Source organism: Calonectris borealis, chromosome 1 (genome assembly GCF_964195595.1).
Source record: "Calonectris borealis chromosome 1, bCalBor7.hap1.2, whole genome shotgun sequence".
Taxonomy (NCBI): domain Eukaryota; kingdom Metazoa; phylum Chordata; class Aves; order Procellariiformes; family Procellariidae; genus Calonectris; species Calonectris borealis.
Genome location: NC_134312.1, coordinates 88,178,425 through 88,191,829, shown reverse-complemented (window position 1 = coordinate 88,191,829; position 13,405 = coordinate 88,178,425). Strand labels below are relative to the sequence as shown.

General features: G+C 42.1%; 1 protein-coding gene across 1 annotated transcript in view; it reads right to left on the bottom strand.

Annotated features, from left to right (window-relative positions):
• TBX15 (T-box transcription factor 15) overlaps positions 1 to 13,405 on the bottom strand; it is a 97,343-nt gene that overhangs the window by 20,861 nt on the left and 63,077 nt on the right. Inside the window, exons 3-6 of the mRNA XM_075165930.1 lie at positions 8,793 to 8,894; positions 6,800 to 6,971; positions 6,231 to 6,398; positions 2,773 to 2,837 (exon numbers count right to left, since the gene is read on the bottom strand). Coding sequence (XP_075022031.1) covers positions 2,773 to 2,837; positions 6,231 to 6,398; positions 6,800 to 6,971; positions 8,793 to 8,894 — 507 coding nt within the window. The remainder of the gene's footprint in view (positions 1 to 2,772; positions 2,838 to 6,230; positions 6,399 to 6,799; positions 6,972 to 8,792; positions 8,895 to 13,405) is intronic.

The following is a 13,405-nucleotide window of genomic DNA, read 5'->3' as shown; positions in this document are numbered from 1 at the left end:
AACTCTAACCATGGCTCTGATTCAGTATTCCGATGTTGCTGGGATATGATGCCCTGGAGCAGCCTCAGACGTTCTGTGGCCCCTGCTGCTGCCACACTTTCATTTTTTTCTTTTAACACCTTATACAGAAAACCTCTTGGACATATACTACACTTGCCTGCTTCACAAACGGCCCCTTTTTCAAATTACCCTGTTTCTTTTTCAAAGGAGGCCTACATTTTCAGTGGGACATTCTCCAGCTACAGCCTGATGCACCGCTGCTGACCGACGTTGTTGTGAGGATGTGGGAAGCTATAGAGCATCATGACCATCACTCAGGTTGACCACTGATCCTGATGAGATTAGAAAGTCACAAGGGGAAGAGGAGCCAGCCAGCACAGTTAAAAGTCCCATTTGGAGAGTCCTTTCCACACACAGCTTGGATTTTGATGCTTTTCTCCCTCCTATGTGTACGTCTATGTACATGTCCTCTTTAAAGGGAGCAGCTGAGCCTCAGAGTGTCCTCTGCTAGTTGACAACAGCGATGCAACCTTAGCCAGACCACTGCTTGTGAGGCAGGCGCCTGACTGCTATATATGCTTGCAAATACCTTTGCCTATTTTTTCTTCCTAAAGCCTCAGGCTGCTCTCTTTGATGTGTAATACCTTAAAGATTTTAATTCCTCTTTACATCAGCAGAGAGCCTTACTGAGCCCTCCCCACAGCTGCAGCCGTGTAGCAATTTCCTGCCCTTTCTTAAATCAATGAGCTACAAAGATCAGTAATTCCCAACCTTTTCAGGAAACTGTCCAGATTCACTGGGCTAGGACCTTATTAATGCCTTCCACGTTAATCTAGCCCACCATGTACCTGGAACTGCATCAATCCCTCTTCTAAGCCCAGCCTCCAGTGCAGCTGTATCTCTGCACACAGGGAGCACCTTGTACCCGGGGCACATACTACTTCCCCCACGCAGGGGAGGAGAGCAGAGTAAAAGTCACATATGCCTCAAGTATCAGAACTAATGCTCACGGCGGGAATTAAATAAGGGTGGTAACATCTTTTTGCATAGCTCCAGTAAGATGAGAACAGAGGAGCTGAGCTAGGAAGTCGCTAGGTCAGTAAGATGCCTTCTTTGTGATCATGGAGAGTGTAGCATTTAAACGGGTGATGGGAAACACTGGCCAGTTGCCCATTCACTGAACGCTTCCCATACCACACCATAAATGAGGTAGCAGTCCTGGTGAACACACACAAGAGGAGCATGCAAGTAAAAACTGAATTACAGTGCCCATGGGGCCAGCAAATGAGGGCTGTGCACACGACTTTCACTCTGGTCTGCACACTCAGAGTCTTGCTTTACAACCCTAGGGTTCTTGTAACATAGTCATATATGTCTATTTCTATAATTAATTTAATGCTTAAAGCCTTTGTCACACTGATTTAAGGGATACCCACATCATTTAGATCTGAAATGCTAAGATCTGCTGCACACTCTGCTGCATTCATGAACAGCAGAAGAAGCTGCAACATTTTGTTTGGACTTTCTTATTCTTTTTTGATAACATGGTAGTGTCTTCTACTAATACAAAAGTTTTTGGATTCAAGTTCCTGCTTTACTATAGTGTTATTAAAATACAACGCATTCTAAATAATGTTTAAGGTGTTCTACGTAATCTTTTCATAAAAATCCTGACAAAATTAAGCAACACAAAGTGAAACTATTTGACATCACTGAGGAAAAACTGAAATAGTTTGAAACAAGAATATTTTTGCACTTTTACCCTGCAAACCTATCAGAAACTCAATTTTTTCTTCTCATGTAAAGCAAGCATTTGTCTCCAAGTTTTGGAATTTCCTGGGAAAATTAAAAGAAAAAAATTGCCTTTCAGCCTTTCATACCATTTCTGTCTATAATAAAGCAAAAGTGTTTAGGTCCTCTTTCCTACAACTTTCATTATTTTGCAGAGTTTTAGCCTGTGACCTATTTGTCTGTTTTACAATCTGCAGTCCCCCATTTTTCTATCTCTGTTCTTCATTTTAGTAGCAAAAAAATTTTTTTTTTTCTAAGAAACTCTATAGTATTTTTACAAGTTCATTTATTTTACCTAATTCTTTGAATATCATGGCACCATACCAGTAATACATGAACAGTTTACTAATAATTTATCAGAGATGTTAAAGAATGTTTTAATTGCGTTTCTCAACAACAAATGGTAAAGCTCAGAGGAACATGAAAATAATAGAAGTGAGCATAAATAAATTAATTATCCCGCAGGAAATAAAAACAAGAGCAATACATATATACAGTGAAAACAGCCTTGAAAGTAGTGGTAACAGAAGGGGTACTGAGGTAGCAGTGAACAGGAAATTAAACGTATGACAGCAAAAAAAAATAGTCACAGAACAAATGTCGTCAAGCAGGAAAGCAATAAGCTGTTTTTACAGATATGTTGCCTAAGAATACTAAAACCCTCTTTCAGGGTTTTGGGACTGCAGGATCCAGGCAGAGGTAGGAGCAGCACTGGAAGAAACTTCTGAAAAGAAATGGGGTCAGTCTAGCTGGCTAACCTGGAAGGTATTTTCTAAGGAAGCCATCATTGTACATTGGATCTGTTTAGGCAAAGTAAAATCGTCCTTCTAATTCCTCTAAGAACCAGTGTATGGCAAACTTCTCATGTAAAAATTAATTAGGATCACAAAACGCCTTCCTCAGCCTTAGACGCATGCCCTGTGCCTCATCAGGGGAAGGAGAGAGGAGATCAGTGAAGAAACACAAACAAGCTCCTGTTACCTGTTTCTCCCAGAATCTCTGAAACCTTTAGCGAAGGGGTTTCTGTCAATTTTTAATCTGGTGATCTACAAAGGAAGAAAAAGATAATTAGCTGATCTCTTCAAAATCTTTTTCTTTCAACAAATGAAAATTACTGATGATTACCACTCTTGTCCAAACCACCTGTGCGATGATCTTTCATACCTATTTGCCCAGACTTACATTAAATCGCCCTCCCATTATCCATGGCAGATTATCTGCTTAGCAAATGAACAGTGCCAGAGGCAGAAACCTCTCAGCACTGGGGCTGAGAGGCTGTTCCTGAAGGAGGAGCGCGTCTTGGACCCAGGTGCTAAACCCCAGGAGCTATAACTCATCAACAGCCCTGTGGTTCGGGAAGCAGGAACGCTGCTCAGGTTTGGCTGGTATCTGGGTTACCCCAGCCTCAACACTCTAGATATCCGGCAGCTGGATGCACTCATGGACCTTCAAACAATGCTAAGGAGAAAAGGCCAAGCAAAGCACAGGCTACAGCCTCCAAAGACGGCAGCTGGCCACCCGGTCACGTGCACAAGGTGCTGCTGTTCTGGCCGGCATTTGGGTGGCCTGTTCAATGTTTTTTTGGTCTGGAAACCACTTTTTTTTGTTTTTTCTTTTTTCCTCTCCTCTAAACAAAGAGGACAACAGCTGGACTGAGTGCTTTTGGGGAATCTTCCTTCCTGCTTTATTTTTAGACATGAGTTCCATGTTGGTAAATATGGAAAATAATATTGGGATTTTGACCATGCAGCCCGTGTTATCATACTCTCTGTCGGCTATTCCCCAACCTGGTACAGCACAAGAGGTTCCTTCTGCCAGCCTCACCTTGTCCCAGAGACCCTGTCTCTGGAGTGAAAAAGGGAGCGTGACCTCCAGATCCCATCAAATTTGAGGTGTTTTTGCTGAAACTGCTCAAAAGGGACTCGTTTAATACAGACTGATCTGAAGCGGATTTGCAGGTGTTTTGCTTCTGTCAGAACCAAGCCCTTACTCTGGCTATTAACCTCAGATCTGGAATGCAGCTCCTATTTTTGCAGAAGCTTAATTTGTGAACTTAATTTCCGCTAGCCTGACTTTGCAGCTGTCCTGGGACTTGTGTGTACAGAGACAGATATGTTCTGTGGAGGATGGAATTACAGCAGAGGGAATCCCTCTGGGTGGATTTGCTAACATTTTACAATTGTTTCCAGAGATGCTTCTCCCAGTAAGGCAAAGTTTTACAGCCACTGGAGGGCATGCAGGCAGATTCAGAGGATTTAAATTTATTTTTAATGAAAAGGTTTCTCCAACCCACCAGAATCGCCTTTACTGGTATTATAAAAATGCCCTCCCCCAAATTTTTTTGGACAAAACCCCCAAATGTTTGGAATTCAGAGAGACAGGAAGAAATTTCAGTGCTTCTTTACAGTGAGGTGGCTTACAGTGCCAGTGCCTGACGGAGGTCCCTCCCTTAGCACCTCCCTTACCTGTGTAATTATATCGTATAGGTCTGGTCATGAGGGAAGAATGACAGGCTTTTTCCGGACATTTGTTCTCCTTTCTCTATCCTCTTTCCATGTGTGGTCTACAGTTAAAGTTTGCAGAGTACATGCATTTGGGTGGGGCAGGGGGTGTACAGGAAATGTCAAATGCTGCAATGACAGCAAACCCACCATTGCCTTGCAGTATTTTTTCCTGCTGGAATAGTTGATCCATTTTGGATCCCGATTTAAGTCAATTCAAGGGGACCAGACTGAGAAAAAGTTAGGAATGGGTATCCAGAAGCAGTCATGGGAGCACTGTTAGCACACGTGCTCTCTCTTATATGTTGCAAAATAAAAACTGCAACAATTCACTGGCTAAATGTGACAATCTGCCCTATGCTGACTTGACATGGGTTTGTCCCTCAATCCAAGAATACTAAATTTAATGACGTCCACTGAGTTCATGAATTCATTCTCCAGAAGCACAGATGCTGTCATGGAGAAATATTTACCTCGCCATTTCCGATTCAATTCCTCTGCAATTTATGGCAGAAAATTGTATAACCTATTTTCCTAACAGGCTTGATAACAGATTATTTTTTCTTCCAAGCTGGGTTCTTCCAACCCTCATTCTAGCTTATTATAGTACCTTGTGCTCTCTAAGTGGACACACTATTAACACAGCAAAAAGCTTCACCAACTGAGATTCTGTTTCACATACTGGGAAAAAATTACCTTACACAGCTCTTTTAATGCCATCACAACACTCACCCCAGTAAGGAGGAGAATGGCAGGAAAGAGAAATGGGATGTGCACAGCATCTCTCATCTGAGAATAAAACAGAGGGTATGTGTACACGAACAAGAGAAGGGAAGCCCACGGAGCCCAAAGCATGACAGAGCTGGTGGGAAGGCTAGTGGGAATCCCTGAGGCAGAGGTGGCTGGTGGACGAGCAATACATAAGGAGACTGCAAAGGGAATGGATGGATATAAGGAGCTCTCAATGTGTGCAATGAACATGCCTGCAGAAGAGATGAAGCAGGCCACCTCCTCCTCAAAGACTAGGACAGCATCTTTCACTGGCCACTGAAGAAGAAGGGGGAGCAAACATGAAATCCACAGCAAGCCCTTTCCGAAACTCCTTTCTTTGCAGGTGTCTCAAATGCTTACATTCTCAAATGCTCACATTTTCCTAGCAATTAATTTCCTCTAAAAGATAACATATCTTTTGAGAAAATAGGGCATTCTGTAATCAAACACGAGTGTGGACTGAGATTACATTTCTGAGTGTCATGAAGTCTAGTTCAAGAAAAAGGGGCAGATCAGTAACAAAGCTCAATATTCAAGGCCTCTGTAGATAGGATCCCACCGTAGCAACATCTCTTCCTTATGGTATCTGGAGTCAATGGTAACGCTCTCCACTGGGAACTGTGCAAGGTCTGAATCAAACGTGAATTATGCATTAGAATTTTAGTTCATATGCAATATACGGACTGCTGCTGCTTATGTTCAAAGGCTTCTTTTGTCAGCAAACTGATGAGATTCCTCTTCTATAAAACTTTTTCCTTCACTTTGGCAGCGAAAAAAAACTATGTGTTTTCTCTGTGAGATAGCAGATCTGGGCCAGTTTTACTGCCTTAAAATTACGGTGAGGACAGGACACTGTACTTTGTACCACAAGGCAGCAAGGAAAGGTGAACACAATACATCTCTATGATTGGTCTCACCTACTTACTTTACAATAAAATCTGCAGGCACCTTATTTGCATGATGGTTTTCTGGCTAGATACCTCATGTCTACACACCACCCCATCGCAAGCATTTTCTTTTTGTGCAGAAAAAAAACAGTGAGCCTGTCAAGGGTACACTCTCCTTGAGCTACATTTCTTAGAGAAGTTAATGTCTTAAACGCAAAGAGAACACTGGTACTTTTATGAACACCCAACATAAAAGGAGCCTGAAGGCACGCAGCTTTACCTGTTGATTTTGGTAGGCTGTCACTGTGGTGAAGACAGTCTCAGGGAAGTTGAAGGTTTTCACCCCATCTCCTGAAGGAACTGGCTTTGTAGGAGAAAGATCACTGCTGAAATCCTTGCGGATGACATGAACACGGGGCTGGTACTTATGCATTGAATGTAAGATTATCTGAAGAAAAAACAAAAGGAGAAGGAAAAGGATTTTTTTTTCCCCAAAATGTCCACACTACATCCAGAGGTACAAGGAAGCAGGGATGGAGTAAGGGCTAATATGAAGAAAATTACTTTTTTCTTAGAAGTATGTATGAGACGAAGTTTGTGCTATATACAGGTGCCACGTCAAAGTGGAACTTCCATTTGAGGGAGAAAGTGGCTTTATTGCTTTATAAGATCAGTCAACATTTTGCGAAAAACCACAGAAGTGGGGGGAAAAGCTCTGTAACTCTGGGGAGTGGCTACCAGCATGCGTGCCCAGCAGGACACAGGAGCATTGGAGCAGCAGCAGCACCCTTTCAAATCTGAGAGGAGTGAGGCTGGGGTAGCAGACACCAGGATTAGCTTCTAACTTACATGGCCTTGATCATCAAGCTCGTTGTTGGTCAGCTTGAGCTTGTCAAAACTGACCACCTGCCTCATCCAGGTGTCTCCAGAAGCCAGCGAGTCAGGGTGGATGTAAACCCTTGGAGGCACTGGGGAGTCAGCATTGCCAGCCACCATCCACTTGGAGCTGTGATACACATACCTGAAAGAGGAAGGGGTGATGGCTAAGGGAAGTTGTCACTCACCTACCCACCCACCCACCCACTCACTCACTCACTCACTGGAGGAACATTTCCAGGGGTCCCCCTCCCCTACCACCCTACTGCACACAGCCCAAGCTCTCATTTGCAGTCAGGGGAGAATGTGGTTTATTGCAACCTCCTACCTTCTAAATGAAAGCCAGATTACCCCTGAGCCACTTGTTCAGACTTGATTCCTTATTAAAACCACCTTTGCAGTTATTTGCCCTGTAAAACTCTGCCACATGTGCCTTCTCAACTCCTTAACCCTCTCTGAGCCAGAGTAAGAGGCTAGAAAATACAGGTAAACAAAGCCCTCTCTGAAAATATTAATAAATGCCCTGAAATTTCTGGAAATCTGCGCTGGCTGCCATACCAGGCTGTGCAAAGCACATGTGTTTTCATCCAGAAAGGGCAAAATCCAATGGATAACACTAGAACAATTGATAAAACAGAATTTCTGGTTTGAAATGTTGTGAAATAGGAAATTCCACATAGTATTACTAATATTGGGATTAGAGTAAAAAATAATTTTTGTGTTCCTGGTCTTTTGTGATCTTTTGTGTTCCTGACCTAGCGATCTTATATATGCCATAAATTTCTCTACTACAGCTTCACCTAGACACTTTTCTTCTTTCTGTCCTGCGGCTCCTTCAGCATAAGGCATTTCACAAACAGTCCTGCTAACACCTCTGCGTTCTGCCCTGTGCTGCCCCTCACCGGGTCTCTCTCAGCTCTGCTAAGCTATTTCAGTCCTTACCTACAGTGACTCATTTCATGTATTTTCAAAAGAAATTAAGAAAAAAAAAAGAATGTGTTTCTTTTACTGTTAGTTTGCTCTATGTGGCTGCACAAGCTAAGAAGGACAGAAACAAAGTGTAAGACAATATATTTATTTTCTACATTAATGCTGTCAGAACACTCAAAGAAAGGGGCAAAACATCTGGCTGAGTATCGGACAGTACCATGATGCTTCCCAGGAAAAGCATTTTCCTGAGAAACACTCTGCACAATCTGAGAGCAAATATGTAATATTTAGCATTTGAAGCAGAGAATCAATTCTTGAATCCTTGAAATGTGGTGCGGTCAAGACTATTTGGAGAAAAGACTTGCTCTCAGGGGTCTTTTAATGAGTATAGATAAATCACCTCTGTCTGGATAGTTTTCTGGGATGCAGAGGGCCAGGAGTTTTCCAGAATACTTTTTAGGATCAGGAGCCCATTAATATTAGAGAAATCTCTTCCCGTCTTTCGGCTCAGTGGTGGAGAATCACCAGAGAGTTTCTCAATGTCTCCATACTGTAGGTCAGGGCCCATATCCCCTGCAGCTGCTGTGCCAAACAGTGAACACTTTTTAAACAAAAATCATCCAATTCATTTCAGGCCAGACCTGAGATGCCCATCTTAGTTCAGCCGCTACTTGCCCCTTCCTTTCTTGCTGAAGTAGGTTTAGAGGGTCCAGACTCCCCGTTGAGAACTCCAGTTATCAGTTCCCTCAGGCAGTCATTGCTAATCATCTCAGTTGTGAAATGCATGCTAAGGACCTCCCCAATTAAAAAACTGCTATTTGAGAAGAGCAAGATTTCAATCCAAAAGTGCAAGAGAATATATTAAACCTCTGGGTTTGTGTCTCATGATTCTGGTCAAATCAACTATGTTGGTGTAAGTCAACACGGTCTCCTCCAGCATACCTTTGCAATGGTGTATAATGGCATGTGTCTTTCCTAGGCTGTCATTGACGGTAAGTTATCACAAGGTTCCTACCTCTGCACCTAAAAAGCTTACCTGTATCTCTTGTTGTCTACAGGCACAATGTCCATGGCAATATAATACTGCTGGTGGGGATCTAAGCCTGTAATTTTCACTCTCATGGCTGGAAACATTCTCCTAGGAAAAGAAGAGTAGAAATAAGGAAGAAAATGGTGAATAAGGAAGCTGAAGGGGCTCTCTCTGACACCAGGAGCACGCTACTTTACACAGCCCAGTTCTTGGCATGACTCCTCTGGGCTTGGTGTGGGTAGCAAAGACTGTGCTGGCAGTGGTTTGAATCTTCAAAAGTTTCCCTCTTAAGAAAAGCAGTAGCAATAAAACACTCCCAGTCGAGCACTCTGTCTGTTCCCAGCCCTAGCAGATAGTTCTGCTGTGCCCCACACAAACTGTTCTCTGTAGACATTTCTAGGATGGGCAGTGTACATTCTTCCTGCTGTTTTTCCGGTTGGCCATCCATCTATAATTATTCTCTCCTATTCCATTAAGTGCAGGATCACTTTAGTTCTCTTTTTTGTGAAAATCACATTTCAGTATAGAGTTTGATAGCACTGGAGTAATATTTAAAGCAAATCCATCATCCTGAAAGATCCCCTCACTCTTATGTTTATAGTTATTTAAGAAAAAATGTCCCTCAAATTAATCTGCTTATTAGGCATATATTTCACATTTAACAGAAACACTGGCATTACCATCATGGTTTCCTTGAAGTCTTAGTAGTATTTTGTGGAATCTTTTTAATAAGTGTTGTCTTTTCTACATCATATGACCCAGATCTGCCTTAAGCATTTTCTCCTGATAGGCAAGTTATGAAACTCTACACCAGCAAGAATCAACTCCCAGCCTTTCTTTTCTTGTCTGAGCACAAGTTTAGTTCTGCTGTGCACTAGTCACTGTTCTGGAGGTGTTTGTAGCTAGGCAATTATTTCAGAAGAGAACAGCTCAGAACAATTTTAACCTCAAAGCATGTCAGTGTTACTGTGGCTATGGCATAACTTCTTCTTAAAAAATTTTTTTGGACAGTAATCCAATTGCCATCCTACATTTCCCTCAAACAGCATGCTGAGTGAATTGTTTATGCCATATTATATTTGCAACTAATGCAGTATTTTAACACACCCATAAAATCTGAAGAGCAGAACGGGGTGAAGTGCAAAAGGAAACGAGCAGCAGAGCAGAGCACTGAAAGAAATCCTGCATTGTTTCACTGACTGTTAACTCAAATCCGAGCTCTACTCGAGTGGCTTCTCAGCCCTAATCTAAGAAAACCTTGAGCTAAGGTCCTACAGGATGGTGTTACTTGATTGCATGACTTCTGCCCAGAAGATACAGAGCTTTGGTAGGAGAAACTCTGAAAGTACTGGATGCTCATAGAAAATTACATTCTGCTCCTCTGATAAGTAGCTATATGCTTATGGAACGAGGGTAGTTTGGATGGAAGGAGGATATTAAAGGGGAATTTAAAATCACAATGCCAGAATTGTTGAAAAGTGTACAAGAAATGTTTGTCCACTGTTTCTAGGGACCATCTCTAGAACCCATTGTGACACTTTCCTTTCTATTTAGTGAGGAGCAATGAAATGTCAGAGACGATTTAGATCTCCTCCCGACATTTCTGTTTCTCACAGTATTACCAGTGTACACAGCTTGTAGAAGGAAGAAAACAAGAAAGTCTATATCAACATCTCCAAACATGTCTCTCAAACTTTGCACTGAAGGGATATGAAGCTATTTTATTCTTTCTCATCCAGGCCACATATACCCACTTGCAGAAGAGGGTGGGAAGGAGGAGGTTGGTGTTCAGCCTTCGCCCGACCCACAGCTCTTCCATTTCAGGCCACTGAGAAGGAAAGTTCTGACCTATTAGTAACTGCATCTGCCTTGGAAAGGGCATTTATCAGGGAGGGCGGGGAGAGCACCACCCCACAGCTGCCGGAGCACAGCTAACCCGAGTCGTAAGAGACATAAACTGTCAGAAGAATGGTCTGCAGAAACCCTTCAAGGAGAGAGCAGATTTGTGCAACTGATGGTGCGAGTTTGCTAGTTGAACGATTTGGGGGGGAAAAAAGGAATAATGGATTAGTCTTCGGTGGCTTGAAGGCATTACCTTGTTTCTACCACAATGGCTCATTAAATCTGCCAAGCCAAATGGGTACAGGATGTGGCATTTTACAGCCCAGCTCTCCTTAATTGGAGAGAGGTGGCTTGGGAGCAGCTTAAGAGGTAGGTCATGTTTCAGAGGGTTGATGAGAAACCCAGGATTAAATCTGAGTCTCTTTGGGTCTAAGTCTGCGCACTGTATTGGGAAAATTGAATGCTGCGTGTCCCAAGAAGCTCTCTCCAAATCTGCAGCCCCGTGTAAAGTTGCAGTATAGCCTGTGGGGTTGTTTGCTTATTAAATACCTTGTAAAAGATTACCGCAGACCATTCAACAGGCTTAGAGGCTAATCTCTAAAATGATCGGAGAGAGCTCGGCTGATCCCACTGCTTTCTTTAAGGTTTAAGTGTACTTTCAAAGTTTTGTAAATTATGTCTGTTTTTCTTTTTCTGTGGGTGTAAAAGTAACTCAGGTTTCTTTGCCATAAGGATGTGGCCTGGAACTGTCACAGCAGGTCTCCAGCAGCACTGCTGCGTGGAAAGGGGAAAATGGAAAAGGCAGAGGCAAACAGTGGCGACTTAGGGACGTACTCAGGTGTGATCGTGGTTAAGTCCCTGTGCTCTGTGTTTCCTCTTGGCTGGCTCTTGGCCCCCCAGAGGCACCAGCCCTATAGAAAATGGGAGGCTCAAAGGTTTCGAAGGAATTCAGGCCATTTGAATATGGCTGTATTAATAAACAGTCAAGAACCTTTCATCTAGAAAGGTATCGGCTAGCTTTATAGTCAACAGCTACAGACATGAAGGCCGTCTGTTTTCATAGGGAACACATGATGACATCTGATATATTTTAGGAGGAGGTTTTATATCAGCAGCAGTTTGGGATGATCAAGTTATTTATATGTTCGCTTTACCACTCAGCAGGAAAAGACTCTTCCTAAACTTAGACTGTGAACTTACACACAGTACCCTTTTAGGGGAAATATGATGTGATATAATAAGTTATTACATATATTATGTAATTAGTTATTAGCAATAAGTTATTACAATTATTTTAGGACCACTTAGAAGTGTTTTAAAAAGCATTTTTGTAACAACTATGTGCCTCAGTCTACTCGATTCCTGTCTGCTTCCATAACAAGAATGAGGTTTATGAAACTCTGAAAGTGAAGAAAATTAACGATATATAAAGATCTCTAAAACTTGATTAAAATAGTATTTGGTAGCACAGTAAAGTACTGTTATTAAGATCCATGTTTGGGAACTTTCAGCAATAGAAAGAAGTAGTTGGATTGTGGCAGCCAGCATTTTTGTTGTTGTGGTGGTGGTTTAAAATTTTCATTTAACACAAAAATATAGCTCAATTTTCCTTTGTGAAAACTGTTCAAAGGAGAATCACAGGTATATCCTCAAAGTCGATTTTTTTTCCAATAGCATAAAGCTTCAGTTTCTAATCCTTTGGAGTCTCAGGGTGCCAACTCTTATCCCTGTCCCTTAAACCAGCACACGTGAAGCTTGTGTCAAGTTGGATCTGTCTTCAAAGTTGGCCTGCTCTGAGTGGAGGCATGGGCCAGATGACCTCCAAAGATCCCTCCCAACATAAATTCATTCTCTGTTTCACAGCTTAGTTTTAGAGAGGGTAATTCCCCATTACGGGATAAGAAATTAAAAGGTACCTGGCAGGTTGTCTCAAAACACAAATGCAATTTCTTGAAGCTCTTCAGACATTGGAAATACTCTTGTACAGACAGCTTAGTGAGCAGAAGGTGGATGAGAGTTTAAAAGGACTGACAGAATTTACTGTACAGTTTTCATGAGTGTTTAGTGTAATGATTTATACACTGCGTAAACAACAACTTAACTTAAATAAGATTAAATTTGCTTAAGGGTGACATCTGTTAAATGCAAATCCTAAAATGAAGGGATGCTTTTCAATTGTGGCAATTGTGGCAATTTTCAATCAAGCAAAAGACGATTTGTCTATTGACAGTAACAGACAGAGTAGTTATAAAAAAAGTCATAAAAAAAATCTGACTGAGAAACTCTGCAAAACAATCTGATTTAGGTTTGCAGATTAAGTGTGTATGGTATTTACAATGTGCATGAGTTTACAGGGCAGCCTGAAGTTATCATTGCTATTTTATACATCATATTTCCTTGCATTTAAGACTGGTGCCAAATGTATATTTCTTTATAAAAACAAACCTGTGAGGAGTGAAAGTGAGGCAAGGCAAGGCAAGGCAAGGCAAGGGAGGAATGCCTTTCTGTTTCCCTCTTCAGTGAGGGATCATGTAGAAGAGATGTTTGTGTGGAGAGGAAAGGCTGAGGGTAGTGTTTGTGAGCAAAAGGATTTATTATTTACGAGGGAGAGGGAGCCCAGCAGATCTTCTCAGTAGCTCCCAAAGGGGACATTTTTCTGGAAGCTGGAGAAACCTTATCTGGCCCACTGGGCCAGGACCTCTGGGCAGCAGTTTGGTAGCTGTAGCCTGCCAGCCCTTGCTCTGAGAAGTCCTCTCTGTGGGCCCCTTCAACATCAA